The sequence below is a fragment of the Chlorocebus sabaeus genome, chromosome 11 (assembly GCF_047675955.1).
Source record: "Chlorocebus sabaeus isolate Y175 chromosome 11, mChlSab1.0.hap1, whole genome shotgun sequence".
Classification (NCBI taxonomy): Eukaryota; Metazoa; Chordata; class Mammalia; order Primates; family Cercopithecidae; genus Chlorocebus; species Chlorocebus sabaeus.
In genome coordinates, this window is record NC_132914.1 from 108,984,639 (window position 1) to 109,003,060 (window position 18,422).

Genomic DNA, 18,422 nt, shown 5'->3' on the forward strand with positions numbered 1-18,422 from the left:
AGCACTTTGGGAGGCCGAGGTGGGCAGATCACCTGAGTTCAGGAGTTGGAGAACACTCTGGCCAACATGGTGAGATCCCCATCTCTACTAAAAGTAGAAAAATTAGCCAAGTGTGGTGGCACACGTCTGTAATCCCAGCTACTTAGAAGGCTGAGGCAGGAGAATCACTTGAACCTGGGGGGCGGAAGTTGCAGTGAGCTGAGATCGCGCCACTGCACTCCAGCCTGGGTGACAGTGAGACTCCTTCTCAAAAAAATAATAATACCTAACAGCAAGAGCTCAATGAATATTAGCTCGTAGCAATTTAAAGGTGCTTTACAAAGAGTTGTTTTTTTACTTGACTCTTTCGCAGCCCAATCTTTTCTTTTCTTTTTTTTTTTTTTTTTTGAGACGGAGTCTTGCTCTGTCCCCCAGGCTGGAATGCAGTGGTGCGATCTCGGCTCACTGCAAGCTCCACCTTCTCGGGTTCACACCATTTTCCTGCCTCAGCCTCCTGAGTAGCTGGGACTACAGGTGCCCGCCACCATGCCTGGCTAATTTTTTTGTATTTTTAGTAGAGACGGGGTTTCACAGTGTTAGGATGGTCTTGATCTCCTGACCTCATGATCCACCCGCCTCGGCCTCCCAAAGTGTTGGGATTACAGGCGTGAGCCACTGCATTCGGCTACCCAGCCCAATTTTCTTAAAATTTTTTTAGCTTTTCTTCACTCAAAAGTACTCAGTAGGTCATGGTGAATCTACACTAACTTGGGCATGTCCAACCAATACCTATTGGTGGAGCTGAAAATCAGTACTGATTAGGATTTACTGCTTTGGAAGCAAGCCAGCATTACATCAAATAAAAAACATTTGGTCTGTGGCATTGTGTTGTATTCATTGTTTTGGTTTTTTTGAGGTGTTCAGCAGATGGTGAGCACTGAGACAAACCTGTAGTGTTCAGCTGGAAAGCTGTTTTCCTGGCCTCCAGCCATAGCACTTGAACTCTTGCTGCCAGGCTACCTGAGAGTGGACTGATTGGACTTTAAGATCTCATCCTTCCTTATCCATGGTTTTGCTTTCCACAGTTTCAGTTACATATGGTCAACTGCAGTCTGAAAATATTAAGTGGAAAAACCCAGAAATCAATAATTCATAAATTTCTTTTCTTTTCTTTTCTTTTCTTTTTTTTTTGAGACAGAGTCTTGCTCTGATGCCCAGGCTGGAGTGCAGTGGCGCGATCTTGGCTCACTGCAACCTCTGCCTCCTGGGTTCAGGCAATTCTCCTGCCTCAGCCTCTGAGTAGCTGGGATTACAGGTGTGTGCCACCACGCCTGGCTAATTTTTGTATTTTTAGTATGTTGACCAGGCTTGTCTTGAACTCCTGACCTCATGATCCACCCTCCTGGGCCTCCCAAAGTGCTAGAATTACAGGCATGAGTCACTGCGCCTGGCCCTCATTAGTTTCAAATTATGCATTATTCTTTGTAGTGTAATGAAATCTCTTACCATATTGCCTGGGACATGAATCATCCCTTTGTCCAACATGTTCACACTGTATATGCTTCCTATCCTGTAATTACTTAGTAGTCATCTTGGTTATCAGAACAAACAGTATATATAGGGTTCACCACTATCCATAGATTGTGCCACTGCACTCCACTCCAGCCTGGCAGCAGAGCGAGACTCTGTCTCAAAAAAAAAAAAAAAAAAAAGAAAGAAAAGAAAATCTTTTCTACGTTCATAGTAATGATCCAATAGAGGAGGGTATACTTTCTAACTTATTCTATAAAGCTAGCATTACATGCATACCAAAACCAGAAAAAGGCATCACAAGAAAATATCTATCATGAATATAGATTTAACAATCCTCAACAAAATATTAACAAACTGAAACCAGCAACATGTAAAAATGATTGTACACCAGATAAGTGGGTCTAAGTGGGGTTTATACCAGGAATGCAAGACTGGCTTCGTATCTGAAAATCAAGTAATATTACCATATACTACATTAAGAATACAAAACAAAAACCACGTAATTAACTCAATAGATGAAGGAAAAATATTTAACAGAAACTCAACACCCATTCCTGATAAAAACTGTCAGCCAGGCCAGGCATAGTGGCTCAAGCCTGTAATCCCAGCACTTTGGAGGCCGAGGCGGGTGGATCACCTGAGGTCAGGAATTTGAGACCAGCCTGACCAGCAAGGTGAAACCCCGTCTCTACTAAAAAACATAAAAATTAGCCATAGAGACATGGGTCCCACTATATTGCCCAGGCTGGTCTCCAGCTCTGGAGCTCAAGCAGTTGTCCCACTTTGGCCTTCCGAAGTGCTGGAATTATAGGCATGAGCCACCACGACTGGTTGTGAAATATACTTTTTTTTTTTTCTAAGATGGAGTCTTGCTCTGTTGACCAGGCTGGAGTGCAGTGGCATAATCTCAACTCACTGCAACCTCTGCCTCCCAGGTTCAAGCAATTCTGCCTTAGCCTCCCGAGTAACTGGGATTACTGGTGTGTGCCAGCGTGCCCGGCTAATTTTTGTAATTTTAGTAGAGACGGGGTTTCACCATATTGGCCAGTCTGGTCTCGAACTCTTGACCTTGTGATCTGCCTGCATCCCAAAGTGCTGGGATTACAGGCATGAGCAACTGTGCCTGGCCAAAATAACCTTTTATTTCATATTGAAGATGCAGCTTTTATGTGGGTGCACGAGTGCTATAAGAAAGGCATACCTATAGCCTCTAATATTTTTCGAGAAAAATCAGTCATTATGTCTTAAAGCAAAAGGAAGGTAAAGGATCTAAAGTTGGAGAATTTAATGCCAACAGAGAATGGTTTGATAATTATAGAGAAGTTTGGCTTAAAAAATGTCAGAGTTACAGGAGAAGCAGCTTCTGCTGACCAGGAGGTGGCAAACAAGTTCCCAGATGCCATTAAGAAAATCATTGAGGAAAAAGGATATCTGCTTGAATGGGTTTTTTTTTTTTTTGTTTTTTTTTTTGAGGCGGAGTCTCGCTCTGTCGCCCAGGCTGGAGTGCAGTGGCCGGATCTCAGCTCACTGCAAACTCCGCCTCCCGGGTTCACGCCATTCTCCTGCCTCAGCCTCCCGAGTAGCTGGGACTACAGGCGCTCGCCACCGCGCCCGGCTAGTTTTTTGTATTTTTTAGTAGAGACGGGGTTTCACCGGGTTAGCCAGGATGGTCTCGATCTCCTGACCTTGTGATCCACCCGTCTCGGCCTCCCAAAGTGCTGGGATTACAGGCTTGAGCCACCGCGCCCGGCCTTTGAATGGGTTTTTAATGCAGACAAAAATGCCCTATTCTGGGGAAAACAATGCCACAAAGGACATTTTTTAGTGAGGAAGAGCAGTGAGTGCTGGGATTTAAGGCAGGAAGAGCTAGGTTAACTTCTGTTTTGTGTAAATGCAGTCAAGTTTATGATCAGGACTACCCTTGTCTATAAAGCTGCTAACCTCTGAGCCTTGAAGGGAGAAGATAAAACACCAGCTGCCAGTCTGTTTATATCAAAAGAAAGCCTGGATAATGAGAACGCATTTTCTCTCTCTTTTTTTTTTTTGGGGGATGGAGTCTTGCTCTGTGGCCCAGGTTGGAGTGCAGTGGCGTGATCTCGGCTCTGCAAGCTCTGCCTCCTGGGTTCACGCCATTCTCCTGTCTCAGCCTCCCGAATAGCTGGGATTACAGGCGCCCGCCACCACACCCAGCTAATTTTTTGTATTTTTAGTAGAGACAGGGTTTCACTGTGTTAACCAGTGTGGTCTTGATCTCCTGACCTTGTGACCTGCCCGCCTCGGTCTCCCAAAGTGCTGGGATTACAGGCATGAACCACTGAGCCCGGCTGAGAACCCATTTTCTGATTCAGTTCCATTGATGCTTTGTCCCTGAAATCAGGAAGTACCATGCCAGTAAAGAACTACTTTTTTTTTGTTTTTTTTTAAGACAGAGTCTCGCTTTGTCCCCCAGGCTGGAGTGCAGTGTCATGATCTTGGCTCACTGCAACCTCTGCCTCCCGGGTTCAACCGATTCTCCTGCCTCAGCCTCCTGAGTAGCTGAGATTCTAGGTGCCTGCCACCATGCCCAGCTAATTTTTGTATTTTAGTAGGGACAGGGTTTCACCTTGTTGGCCAGGCTGGTCTCAAACTTGTGACCTCGAGTGATCCGCCTGCCTCGGCCTCCCAAAGTGCTGGGATTACAGGTGTGAGCCACGGTTCCCGGCCAGGATTGCCTTTTAAAGTTCTTTTGATACAGTGCCTGTGGCCACCCAGAATCCCATGAGTTCAACACTAGGCTTTGAAGTGTTCCGCTTGTCCAGAAACAGTGTCTCTAATTCAGCCTCTAGATCAGGAGGTTGTAAGGACTTTTTTTTTTTTTTTTTAAGAAAGAGTCTAGCTCTGTTGACCAGGCTGGAGTGCAGTGGGGTGATCTTGGCTCATTGCAACCTCTGCCTCCCAGGTTCAAGCAATTATCATGCCTCAGCCTCTCGAGCAGCTGGAATTACAGGCACACACCACGATGCCTGGCTAATTTTTGTATTTTTAGCAGAGATGGGGTTTCACCATTTTGCCCAGGTTGGTCTCGAACTCCTGGCCTCAAGTGATCTGCCCGCCTTGGCCTCCCAAAGTGCTGGGATTACAGGCTTGAGCCACTGCACCTGGTCCAGGACTTTCAAGACTCATTAAATGGGATATTCTGGAAAAGACTGTTAACACCAAGGAAGAGAATCCTGATAGTACGTCATGAAAGTCTAGAGGGATTACACCACGGAAGATGCCATTGTTATAGAAAAAGCTGTGGAAGCCATCAAGCCTGAAACAATAAATTCCTGGTGGAGAAAACTCTGTCCAGATGTGCATGACTTCATAGGATTTATGACAGCTGGTTAAGGAAATCATGAAAGAGATTGTGGATATGGCAAAAAAGGTGAAGGGTGAAGAGTTTTAAGGTACAGATCTTGGAGAAATTCAAGAGCTAATAGACACCACACCTGAGGAATTAATAGAAGATGACTTGATGGAGATGAGTGCTTCTGTGCCAGACAGTAAGGAATAAGATGTACAAGAAACAGGGGCAGGAAAAAATTGATATTAGACAATTTGCCAGAAGGGTTCCAGTTATTCAAGACTTCCTTTGGCTTTGTTTATGGAATATGGAATGGACCCTTCTATGATACTGGCAATGAAAGCGAATGGTGGAAGAAGGATTAGCATTGTATAGAAATGTTTTTAGAGAAATGGAAAAGCAAAAAAGTCAGACAGAAATGAGGATGTATTTTTGTAATGTTACACCAGATGTGCCTGCCTCTCCTGCCCTCCTTTCCATGCCCTTCACCTCTTCTACCTCTGCTACCCCGAGACAACAAGACCAACCAACTCCTTTCTTTCCCTCAGTCTGCTCATCCTGAAGATGGGTGAAGATTTTTATGATGATACACTTCTACTTAATGAGTAGCAAATATGTTTTCTCTTATGATTTTCTTAATAACATTTTTTCTCTCTTACTCTATTGTAATAATATAGTATGCAGTACATATATAAAATATGTGTTAATTGACTTTCTGTTGTCAATATGGTTAACAGGTTATTAGTAGTTAAATTTTGGGGGAGTCAAGCTGGTCTCAAACCCTTGACCTCATGATCCTCCCGCCTTGGCCTCCCAAGTGCTGGGATTACAAGTGTGAGCCACTGTACCCGGTCAATTTTAAAATTTTTATTTTCAGCTGGACTCAGTGTCCTACGCCTGTTATTCCAGCACTTTCTTTTTTCTTTTTTGAGACTGAGTTTCACTCTTGTTGCCCAGGCTAGAGTGCAATGGCATGATCTCAGCTCACTGCAACCTCTGCCTCCCTGGTTCAAGCGATTCTCCTGCCTCAGCCTCCCGAGTAGCTGAGATTACAGGCGCACACCACCATGCCCAGCTAATTTTGTATTTTTAGTAGAGACAGGGTTTCACCATGCTGGTCAGGCTGGTCTCGAACTCCTGACCTCGGGTGATCCACCCGCCTCAGCCTCTTAAAGTGCTGGAATTACAGGCGTGAGTCACTGTGCCCAGCGAATCCCAGCTACTTGGGAGGCTGAGGCAGGAGAATCACTTAAACCCGGGAGGTGGAGGTTGCAGTGAGCCAAGGTAGCGCCATTGCACTCCAGCCTGGGCAACGAGAGCGAAACTCCGTCTCAAAAGAAAAAAAAAATTTTTCATTATTTTCTTCCTAGCCTGGCTTTTGGTGGGTTGTCCCTGTATCTGTTTAACTTAGTTGTCAGCCAGTGATTTGGGCAGAGGTTCTCAAATACTTTCAGCCCCTGAGGCTTTTACCCTATCCTGATCTACTTACAGTCAAATGCTCTACTGCTGAGCTATACCCCGCGCCCCCCCCTCCCCTCCCTGGTCAGTTTGTATGTGGGTGTGGAGAAACTCTAAAAAATTGCAACTGGCTCTAAAGTCTCCTTTGGTTTTCAGTTTTTCCTGGTTCTCTTAGGTATAATTTCCCAGTCAGTGATGGTCATGTGAAGAGCTTAACTCAGCCTTTCTATGGCTCTGTTTCAGGATTTTCCCATTAAATCTCTGGATGTTCTGCCCATCTAACAAGGACCACTGCCAAAGCTATTCATTTCCATCCACATTCACAACTTTTAGCTGGCAGATCCGTGAATTTTCTTCCTCACCCCAAATTGAGTCCACCCCCTAGAGCAGCAGAACTGCTGATTTTCATAGCGGGCCCCATGCTGGGAAAACTAGCATTGTCACCACCTGACTATGCTGTAAGCAGTGGGGATAGAGGGGTAGAAGGATGGCAGGATCCTAGGCTAGAAAGCTTACTATTTTTACCTGAATCTCTAGCAGATTTTTCAAGAATCTGTACTTCTCGGTTTGTTTGATTTACACTGTATTAAAATAGCTCTTTGTGACAATTTTAATTTTTAACTTTTGCATTGTGGTGAGGAATTGCCTACCACTTCATGCTGTGAATACAAGAATTTCCACACCTGTAATCCCAGCACTTTGGGAGGCCGAGGTGGGCAGATCACCTTAGATCAGGAGTTCGAGACCACCCTGGCCAACATGGTGAAACCCTGTCTCTACTAAAAGTACAAAAATTAGCTGGGTGCGATGGTGCAAGCCTGTAATCCCAGCTACTTGGTAGGCTGAGGCAGGAGAATTGCTTGAACTCGGGAGGTGGTGAGACCAGATCACACCATTGCACTCCAGCCTGGGCAACAGAGCAAGACTCCGTCTAAAAAAATAAAAAAATAAGTACAATGGAGAATTTGGTCAACTTATTTTTACATCCAAGGGGTTGGGCATATAAACTCTGATTATAATGAATAGTTCAGTAGAACAAATCTTATTTTCCATAGTCTCCTGTGAGTGTATGATTCCATTAGTTGAGTGGAACAGTTTTTACCACGATGCTTAAATTCTGCTTCAACTCCCTCCTTCCCACTACTCTATTCCCCTGGGTCTCGTCAGACACTCCTAAGTCAAACAGGTCATGCAGCAGATAAGTGAAGAAAGTAGGCAGGTTAAGTGGGTAGGTTTGAGTTCTGTTTAGGAGGTGGTGAGTGAAGATGGAGCTTAGGACCTCTCTGATTGGGCAGTACTTGTTCCTAATCTTTATGCTAGGGCCTGGGCAGTTACCCTTAATAGATTGAAAGGTGAGGCCGGGGGCGGTGGCTCACGCCTGTAATCCCAGCACTTTGGGAGGCCGAGACGGGCGGATCACGAGGTCAGGAGATCGAGACCATCCTGGCTAACATGGTGAAACCCCGTCTCTACTAAAAATACAAAAAACTAGCCGGGCGAGGTGGCGGGCGCCTGTAGTCCCAGCTACCCGGGAGGCTGAGGCGGGAGAATGGCGTGAACCCAGGAGGCGGAGCTTGCAGTGAGCTGAGATCCGGCTACCGCGCTCCAGCCTGGGCGACAGAGCGAGACTCCGTCTCAAAAAAAAAAAAAAAAAAAATAGATTGAAAGGTGCTTGGGATAGGGGATGGTAGAGGATACCAGATCCATAGATTATAACCTTGATAGTGCCCATAACTCACTATGTGAGCTTGACAAGCTCCATAACCCTGATGCACAGTTTTTCAGAAGGGAGTTTGTGTAGCGATCTTGCTGGGTCCTCCTAACTCAATATCCCTTCATCATAGGGCTTTAGTCTGCCCTCCTAGGGATTAATTCCTTTCTAGTCATTTATTCCATAGTTATTTACTGTATGTTGAGAACCTTTACCAAGAATTGGACACAGGGGTAGACATGAAGACTTTCCAAGCCTGGCACATTCACTGGGTAGAGGCCTTGTTTTCGTGTCTGAACTTAGCCTGATATACTAGCTGCTCAGTGAGTATGTATTACATGAACAATGAGTATGTATTACATGAGCAAATATCGTATTCCTATATACTAGCAAGCAGGATTCTTGTGCTACATATGGTCTATCAGATTTTCATTGTAACAAAACAATGTAAAGGTCTTATGGATTTTGATTTTTTTTTTTTTTTTTTTTTGAGATGGAGTTTCGCTCTTGTCGCCCACACTGGAGTGCAATGGCATAATCTTGGCCCACAGCAACCTCCGTCTCCTGGGTTCAAGCGACTCTCCTGCCTCAGCCTCCTGAGTAGCTGGGATTACAGGCATGCGCCACCACACCTGGCTAATTTTGTATTTTTAGTAGAGACAGGGTTTCTCCATATTGGTCAGACTGGTTTTGAACTCCCACCTCAGGTGATCCTCCCACCTTGGCCTCCCAAAGTGCTATGATTACAGGCATGAGCCACCGCGCCTGGCAGGATTTTGACTTTCTTAAGGTCTGCAGCTGGTTTCCTATTTTACCTGTGGAACCCTGCAAAAATGAATTTTAGGCTATCACAATTTAAATATATGACTTTTGGCCGGGCGCGGTGGCTCACGCCTGTAATTCCAGCACTTTGGGAGGCCGAGGTGGGCGGATCATGAGGTCAGGAGATCGAGACCATCTTGGCTAACACGGTGAAGCCCCATCTCTACTAAAAATACAAAAAATTAGCTGGGTGTGGTGGCAGGCACCTGTAGTCCCAGCTACTCAGGAGGCTGAGGCAGGAGAATGGCATGAACCCTGGAGGTGGAGCTTGCAGTGAGCCGGGATCACACCACTGCACTCCAGCCTGGGCGACAGAGCGAGACTCCATCTCACACACACACAAAAATAAATAAAAAATAAATATATGACTTTCTTGCCTATAACCCCAGCTATTCGGGAGGCTGAGGCAGGAGGATTGCTTGAAGTCAGGAGTTTGAAACCAACCTGGGCAACATAGCGAGACCCTGTCTCTAAAAAAAGAAAAAAGAAAAAAATTAGCCACATGTTGTGGTGTGTGCCTGTTTACCTAGCTACTTGGGAGGCTGAGGTGGTGGGATCATTTGAGCCCAGGAGTTCAAGGCTGCAGTGAGAAATGATCACACCACTGCTCTCCAGCCTGGGTGACAGAGTGAGGCCGTCTTTTTTTTTTTTTTGAGATGGAGTCTTGCTCTGTTGCCAGGCTGGAGTGCAGTGGCACAATCTCAGCTCACTGCAGTCTCCGCCTCCTGGGTTCAAGCAGTTCTCCTGCCTCAGCCTCCCAAGTAGCTGGGACTGCAGGCGCGTGCCACCATGCCCAGCTAATTTTTGTTTTTGTTTTTTTTTTTTTTTTTTTTTTTGAGACGGAGTCTCGCTCTGTCGCCCAGGCTGGAGTGCAGTGGCGCAATCTCGGCTCACTGCAAGCTCCGCCTCCCGGGTTCACGCCATTCTCCTGCCTCAGCCTCCGGAGTAGCTGGGACTACAGGCGCCCGCCACCTCGCCCGGCTAGTTTTTTGTATTTTTTTAGTAGAGACGGGGTTTCACCGTGTTAGCCAGGATGGTCTCGATCTCCTGACCTCGTGATCCACCCGTCTCGGCCTCCCAAAGTGCTGGGATTACGGGCTTGAGCCACCGCGCCCGGCCTAATTTTTGTGGTTTTTAGTAGACATGGTGTTTCACCATATTGGCCAGGATGGTCTCGATCTCTTGACCTCATGATCTGCCTACCTCGGCCTCCCAAAGTGCTGGGATTACAGGCATGAGCCTGGCTGAGACCCTGTCTCTTATAATAAATAAGTGAGTGAATGAATTAATTAATTAAATTCTTTTTTATCTAAAAGCATATGGCAACAGAAGCTAACATGCAATAGTTAGCCAGGAATTCCATTACAACTTTCATTAAACTGTAGAGGCTCTATCTTAAACTGTTGAAAGTTATTTATATCAGAAATATACTTACATAATGAATATGACACAATATATCTGTACACAAAATGGTGCTGTTGGAAATTAGATGGTTACTATGATATTGATTAATTGCTATTTTTTTTGAACTTTTAAGTCTCAATTTATTCAGTTATTCCAATAATGTGATCAACTTGTTCAGGGATATAGGCCTCTATAGCTTGGCAGCATATATCTGACTAGTCTTTCTAGAATCTCATAAAATATACTTGACCATTGTAGCAAAGAGGCATTTAGTAATTGAAGCATTTTGAAAGAATATCTTCCTCTCAGATTCCCCCAAAAGCATTGATTGTCTATGGAAATGCACCTTGTAGATGAGCTGAATAATTTCCTTTTATCCTGAAGTCTTTGCTTTCTTGTTGGAAAATTGGAAAACAATGTATAACTGAGTCATTGTCATTTAGACAAAACGTCTAGTTATAAAGCCTTGTAGAACACAAAGTTCTGCTTATCAGATTCTTTTAGAAGATGAGCTGTTGAGCAACAGGTCGTCTGTTGTCCCATCTCTGCTTATTCAGCTTGTTAACTGGGGAATCATTCTCTGTCCTCTCCCTTTTTTTATATTAATAGGAAACTTCCATTTTAGAAGAATACAGTATCAATTGGACTCAGAAGCTGGGAGCTGGAATTAGTGGTCCAGTTAGGTAAGCGATCCATATGAGAAACTATGGCAAAATGTTGGCATGTGCAAACTCTGAGAAGGGCCATTTGAAATACATCTTGAATTAGATACATCAAGTGTGCCAGGTTTGAGAAATTGGCTGAATTTAACAAGTACAGGTTTTTATGTTAGGCTTTTTCTCATGTATTTAGAAATTAGTTAAGAGTGACTGAGTCGCATGGTCTTTTTATAGAGTCATTTAAGATGTCGAGACTGGCCAGGCGCAGTGGCTCATGCCTGTGATTCCAGCACTTTGGGAGGCTGAGGCAGGCGGATCATGATGAGGTCAGGAGATCGATACCATCCTGGCTAACATGGTGAAACCCCGTCTCTACTTAAAATACAAAAATTAGCTAGGTGTGGTGGTGCGTGCCTGTAATCCCAGCTACTCGGGAGGCTGAGGCAGGAGAATCGCTTGAACCAGGGAGGCAGAGATTGCAGTGAGCTGAGATCATGCTACTGCACTCCAGCCTGGTCACACAGCGAGATTCTGTCTCAAAAAAAAAAAAAAAAATGTGGAGACTGGGGCCACTGTGAGAGTCACCTGTAGCCAGCTGAGGCCATTATTTGTTCATTGACCCACAGCAGCAAGTTGCTGTTGCATGACTTAGAAGCTGAGGCCTGAGCATTGGCTGCTGGGCAGAGGGGTGAGATGCTTCTTCGCCCTCACCTGCCACCCTTGGGGGCAAGTTTGTTCTGATGCACCTGGCCATATCCTTGATGAGAAGTATAAATCTCAAAGAAAAAATGTGTTAAATTAATTTTCATTCTAACATATATGATCTCTGATTGATTTTTTCCCTCCAAATCTAGAGTCTGTGTAAAGAAATCTACTCAAGAACGGTTTGCACTGAAAATTCTTCTTGATCGTCCAAAAGCTAGAAATGAGGTATGCTTTATTGCCTCGACTTAAATACTTGAAGTGCCTAAGAATTGTTCTTTTGCAAGTAAGGCGGCTTCCTAGAGAGAATACAGTGATGCATAAAAAGTTTTATGTCCAAAGTTTACTTCTCTTCCCCATTAATGCTGTCATTGTAAAGTAGTCCTAGATCTGTCAAAGGCCATTGAGTCATTTCCTTTCAGCCACCTCTTGTTCTTTTAAAATTAATGTGATTCTTGTACCCTCATGTATTCAGATTTACCTCAGTTTTGCTTATTGAAAAAGATACTTAAAGGTGGAGATAAAATAGCACGAGGAAGGGTCAGGTGAATGGTGTATAAAAGTGATGCTACAGGAGGACTCTGATGATGTTTCCAGTTTGTTTCTTCTTTTTGAGACAGTTTCGCTCTCGTTGCCCAGGCTGGAGTGTGATGATGCAGTCTCGGCTCACTGTAACCTCCGCCTCCTGGGTTCAAGCTTCTCCTGCCTCAGCCTCCTGAGTAGCTGGGATTACAGGCATGCGCCACCATGCATTTTTTGTATTTTTAGTAGAGGCAGGGTTTCACCATGTTGATCAGGCTGGCCTTAACAAACTCCTGACCTCGGGTGATCCATCCGCCGCAGCCTCTCGAAGTGCTGGGATTACAGGCGTGAGCCACTGTGCCCGGCCTTTAGTTTTTAAAAATATACATTGGGTTTTTGTTTCTGTTTGAAACAGGGTCTTGCTCTGTCACCCAGGCCGGAATGCAGTGGCACAATCACGGCTCACTGCAGCCTTGACCTCCCTAGGCTCAAGTGATCCTCCTACGTCAGCCTCCTGAGTAGCTGGGACCACAGGCATTTGCCACCATGCCAGGCTAAGTTTTTTGCATTTTTTGTAGACATGGGGTTTTGCCATGTTGCCCAGGCTGGTCTCAAACTCCTGGGCTCAAGCGATCTGCCCGCTTTGGCCTCCCAAAGTGTTGGGATTACAGGTGTGAGCCACTGACCCTGGCTATCCACTGGTTTTAAATTATCTGGATATGGTAATGACATTCTAATAACATGTGCAATGAAGGACTTCTTTTGCATAAAGAGATGTGAATAATTTCTAAAATGAAATTAGTTGTTTGCCAGATTTTCATTTGCAAATAAATGGAACAGTAGGAAGTAAACCTGTTGATGAGGTTTTATTCATGGAGAAAGCCTTCTTAAGGAGATAATCTTTGAAAACACTGGCTTTTTACATCATTCTGGGTGATTAAGTTTTTATTGTAATTGGCTTGTATCTAGTGTGGTCAGTTTTTGGAGAGAAAATGTTGGTATTGCCTACCTATGGAAGCATTTCCTTTGTTCTCTTTAAGGTACGTCTGCACATGATGTGTGCCACACACCCAAACATAGTTCAGATTATTGAAGTGTTTGCCAACAGTGTCCAGTTTCCTCATGAGTCCAGCCCTAGGTAAGACTACACAGTGTCATCATCATATGCCCATATGTAGGCCAATGTGTAGTGGAGTCATCCTCTCTTTTATGTGCTCTCTCCCCTTCCCTCTCCTTCCTCCTCCTACCCTCCCTTCCTGTGCCCTTCCTTCTCCCCCTTCCCCTCCATCTCCCTTTTTGTAATTTGGAAAATGTCAAGCATTTGTGAAAGCAGACAGAATTATGTAATGAATCCCCAAGTTCTCATGATCCATCCTCAACAGTAATCCTCTCGTGGCCAGTCTAATTTCATCTATGCCCCTACCACTCTTCAGGTCACCTGATTATTCTGATTACTTTCTCATTTCAGGAAAGCATTTAATGTGGAATTTAAACAGATTCTGTTTCAAATCAGTGAAAGGGACCCAAATATTATTCTAGGCAAAGTCTTAGAGGCTGATAAAACAAAAAGCTTTTATTATTGCTTAGTCTGACTTTCCTTTTAAAGAAAGAAATCAACATTATTCTTTTAGTTAACAAACGTTTGGCAAGCATATTGGGTGGCATTCTAAGTCTCTTTGATGAAATTCAAAATTAAATAAGGTATGTTTTTTTTGGGGAAGACTGAGATGTAAACCCATCATCATAGCAGTGCAATAGGCACTAAAGACAGGCATCCCTAAAATATTCAAAGCTTACAAAGGAGAGGAGCTGCTAACTATAGTCTGGGAGGAGAGGTGTCTCACAGAGGCTGTGTGGAAGCTAGGACTTGAAGGAAGGGTAGGAATTTTCCAGATGGAAAAAGAGGATAGAATTTTAAAACTAAATGGGAAATCAAACGATTATTTTTCACAACTGTGCTCTGTTGGTGAAAGCATTTGGATGGAAGCTGGAAGCATATATGAAAGAATGGTAGCCAAAAATCACATTAAAATTTTTTTTTTCAGAACATGAGAATTTTTGCTCTTAATAACTGTGTTACCCTGGACTTAGGAAGTTGTTACACACTTTGTAGATGCAGTATCTTTAGGTCAGCTTCTTAATGTTTCAGGGTTTTTTTGTTTCTTTTTTTTTTTTCTTTTTTTTTAACTTAACAAAATCAAATGCTTTCAAACAGGGCCCGACTCTTAATTGTAATGGAGATGATGGAAGGGGGAGAGCTATTTCACAGAATCAGCCAGCACCGGCACTTTACAGAGAAGCAAGCCAGCCAAGTAACAAAGCAGGCAAGTTAACCCCAGGTACCAATCAAACTGCCAACAAAGTTGGTTAACAAGCGCAATTTCATTGGGGGGAAGAAAAGAAAACTTAAAGAAAATCTCTATTTGACTTCTCATTGCCTGCTTTGTTATGTAATCAGAAAAGATGTTTTGACAGGAGAAATGTGACCCCTTTTATACTTGGGGGTGGGGGTACTGTGTTCTTCATTGGTTGTCAACTGTTTCCTGAGGCTGCTGTGAGATTTCAATAAATTCTGGGAGGAAGGCGACCTTAACTCCTTTGTAGACTGCAGGTATCTTTAGGCATGTAGCTACCAAGTACTGGTATTGGACTTTGCGATAAAATGCTGCTGATACCACCTGAAAGATTGTATGGTATAAAAATATATTCTAAGAGAATTGTACATAAGATGCTTCCTGCATGTGAGCCACCTTTCTGTGATTTCTTCAGATTTAATAATATCCTAAGATCTTTGTAATTCTGGATTATTCCTGGTTATATTCTATTTTGACATCACATTTTATTGCTATAGAAATGATTTATGTCATGAACAATACGAGAAATCCAACTGATAATCACTTCCTGCAGAGGTGAAAAGCTAAACCCTCAAGGGTTATCTTCAGAATACCAAGCAAGCAAAGCAAAGAGAATTAGGAAGGACAGCCCAATTGCTTCTTAATAAAAAGTTCTTCCAAGTTTCCCATGAACCTTAAGCATTTCTGGATGCCTCCTTTCTGGTCGGGAGAAACTGATACTTGGATTGCTGAGAAAATTCCATATTGAGAGTTAAAGAACAAGTAGAATCTGTTCTTTCTGTTTGATTTTAAAAACTATACCTTTAATTTTTTCAAATATTAGGATTAAAGGATGAGCTCTGATAATCTTCTATAAAATAAAACCCCTTCAAATTCACATAAACAGGCAACATTTTCAACAAGCATGATGAGCAAAATGAGTTTCCAGTATTAGTTGGAAAAACCCAGTCAGCTGGTTTCTTGACTCTCAGCTCCCTGGAGAGTGCCATTCTTGTCTGAGCCAGGCGATCCTGCCATCCTGCCGGTAGCCCTGCTATGGGGACTGCGCCTGCTGACCATTGCTCAGCTTAGGTGTTTCTTCTGCAGTGCCTGTCATACCTCAGATGAATGAAAGTGGGAGCATTTCATTTTTCCCATTCCTTACAGGATTTACCCATCAGTTTATTCTGACAAAGAATTGCTGTACCATCATATTTTTCTTTCTGTTTGACAAAATACAAGTTGCAGTTAAACTAAGCTTAATCCATTCTGTTTCTTGGTATTCCAAGTTTTTCTTAATTTCTGCTTTAAAATTGAAACTGAACGCAGTCTTAATGAAGGCTTGTTTTTTAACATCCTGAGTTCTCTACACCAGGTGTATTAAAGAGCGATCTTTTCTAAGAAGTGGCTGTTCCATTATGTCTTTTTTCAGATAGCTTTGGCTCTGCGGCACTGCCACTTGTTAAACATTGCGCACAGAGACCTCAAGCCCGAAAATCTGCTTTTTAAGGATAACTCTTTGGTGAGAAGACTTGTTTTTCTGCATTTTAGTGCTGCTACTCTTTACATAGTTCAGGAGTGGGTGTGTTTGGAGTGCCCTGAATTCATGGTGAAGAAGCTTTAGGCCAAAGTGCTTCAAACAGCTTGTTTCTTCTACTCGTTCCCTTGCTAGAGACTCAGAGAAGCTGTACTACTGTACTTCCGGCATTGATAATTTTGGATGATACTGATATGTATTTGTGGGACTTATGATTTTGGATATTATTTGGAGGACCTTTGGGAAGGGGCAGGAATCTATATGCTGTTATGTATTATCTTGAAACTTGATTGTTTCATTTGTGTTTTCCCTTTCAGCCCTGTCCCCTGCCCCATGTCCCACCAGATAAGTTGCTCTGGCTGTCACAAAGCTTAATGGCAGATATTAAGAGTGAAGTAGCCCAGACTGATGAGAGGTGAAGGGGCCCTAGGCCAAGACCTTGATGTTAGTGCTGCCCTTACAAGTTCTAAAGCAAAAATAGCTGTGTGAGTGGGTAGGAATTCCTTACTTCTGCATTACTAAGAACAGTTCCTCAGTGTGAATCATTGTCTTCAGACCCGGGGACATGTTATTTTCATAAGCTCACATCTCAGCCAGAAAGAAACTTGTTAGAGCTCAGGGTAACATGTCTTGCACCTGGATTTTCCTTTAATGTTTACTGAGCACTCTGGAGCAGTGATTCCCTTTTTTTTTTAATTTCAGGATGCCCCAGTGAAGTTGTGTGACTTTGGATTTGCCAAGATTGACCAAGGTGACTTGATGACACCCCAGTTCACCCCTTATTATGTAGCACCCCAGGTAAGCATGTGCTGTTTCTGTCCTAAGATCTGTCACCAAGCTGCCCATAGACTTGTGTTCCTTCTATTCTACAGCACAAGTAGGCATATATTACAGATGGGAGGGGGAGAACTTAGCTTTAGAAACCTACAGATTGCTTTATTTGGTGTAGATCTTTTATTCTTTTAAAATCAACTTTAGCCAGGTGTGGTGGCTCACGCCTATAATCCCAGCACTTTGGGAGGCTGAGGCGGGCGGATCACAAGTTCAGGAGATGGAGACCATCCTGGCTAACACGGTGAAACCCCGTCTCTACTAAAAAATACAAAAAATTAGCTGGACTTGGTGGCGTACACCTGTAATCCCTGCTACTCAGGAAGCTGAGTTGGGAGAATCACTTGAACCCCCTCCAAATTTCATGAGCTGAGATGGCACCACTCAGCTCCCAGCTTCATTTCTTTTGCTTAGCATGTTTTTGAGATCGTCCGTGTTCCTGCATTTATCACTCTTTACTTCCTTTGCATTGCCAAGTAGTATTTCATTATATACTTAAGCTGCATTTGTTTTTTCCATTCACTGATAGGATTTTGGGTTGTTTCTCATTTTTGGCTATTATGAAGAAAGCTGCTAGGAACACTTCATTTAAGGTTTTGGGGGACATGTTCCCCCATGCCCATATCTTTTTTCCAAAATGGTTATACCATTTTATGCTTCTACCAGCAACGTGTAGAGTTCCAGTCATTTCACATTTTTACTAACGCCTCATGCTTGTTGCTTGTCAGCATTTGTCATCTTAGTCATTTTAGTAGGGGGCAGAGTGTTACTTCATTATGGTTTTAATCACGACATTGTCCTGATGGCCACTGTTTTGGAGCACTTTTTGTACAAGTTTATTGGCCATTCTGTTGTGAAGTATGGGCATTCATCTTTTGCCCTTTTGTTATTGTTGGTTTCTTGTTAAAGAATTGAGGTATAAGAATTTCAAAATATTCTGGACACAGGTTCTTTGCCATATGTATGTTGTGTTCTTACTGCTACTGTAACATATTGCCACAGACTTAGTAGATAAAAACAACAGAAATGTATTATACTTCTGGAAATGAGAAGTCTGAAATGGTACTCAGTGCTATAATCAAGGTTGTCAGCAGGGCTGTGTTCCTTCTGGAGGCATTTCTTGCCTTTTCCAGCTTCTAGAGGCTGCCTACATCATTTGGCTTGTAGCCTCTTCCTTCATCATCAAAGCCAGTAGTGCAGCATCTTCCAATGAATGTCTCTCTCTATGACTTTGACCCTCTTGCCTGCCTCTTATAAGGACCCTGCTGATCACATTGGCCTTATCTGGATAACTCCCCATTTTAAGATTCTTAACTTAATTATTCTGCAATACAAGGTAACATAATCCCAGGGATTATAACATGGACGTCTTGGGGGGCCCATTATTCTGCCTTCCATATATATATCATGAATATTTATCTCAGTCTATGATTTGCCTTTTAATTTTCTTAATGGCATTTGAATAGCAGAAGTTTTGAATTTAATGAAGTCTATTTCACCATTTTTTTTTTTAATGCTTAGTACTTTTTGTTCCTAAGATCCACAAGCATAAATACTTTCTCTGATGTTTTCTTATAAGATGTTATAGCTTTAGGTTTTACATTTG

At 43.2% G+C, this 18,422-nt stretch overlaps 1 protein-coding gene across 2 annotated transcripts in view; it reads left to right on the forward strand.

The window, feature by feature from the left end:
* Window positions 1-18,422, forward strand: part of MAPKAPK5 (MAPK activated protein kinase 5) — a 46,569-nt gene that overhangs the window by 3,710 nt on the left and 24,437 nt on the right. For both annotated transcript variants that reach the window (XM_037996509.2, XM_008004751.3), the window contains exons 2-7: window positions 10,842-10,915; window positions 11,746-11,821; window positions 13,156-13,253; window positions 14,331-14,439; window positions 15,881-15,970; window positions 16,688-16,783. In XM_037996509.2, coding sequence (XP_037852437.1) covers window positions 10,842-10,915; window positions 11,746-11,821; window positions 13,156-13,253; window positions 14,331-14,439; window positions 15,881-15,970; window positions 16,688-16,783 — 543 coding nt within the window. The remainder of the gene's footprint in view (window positions 1-10,841; window positions 10,916-11,745; window positions 11,822-13,155; window positions 13,254-14,330; window positions 14,440-15,880; window positions 15,971-16,687; window positions 16,784-18,422) is intronic.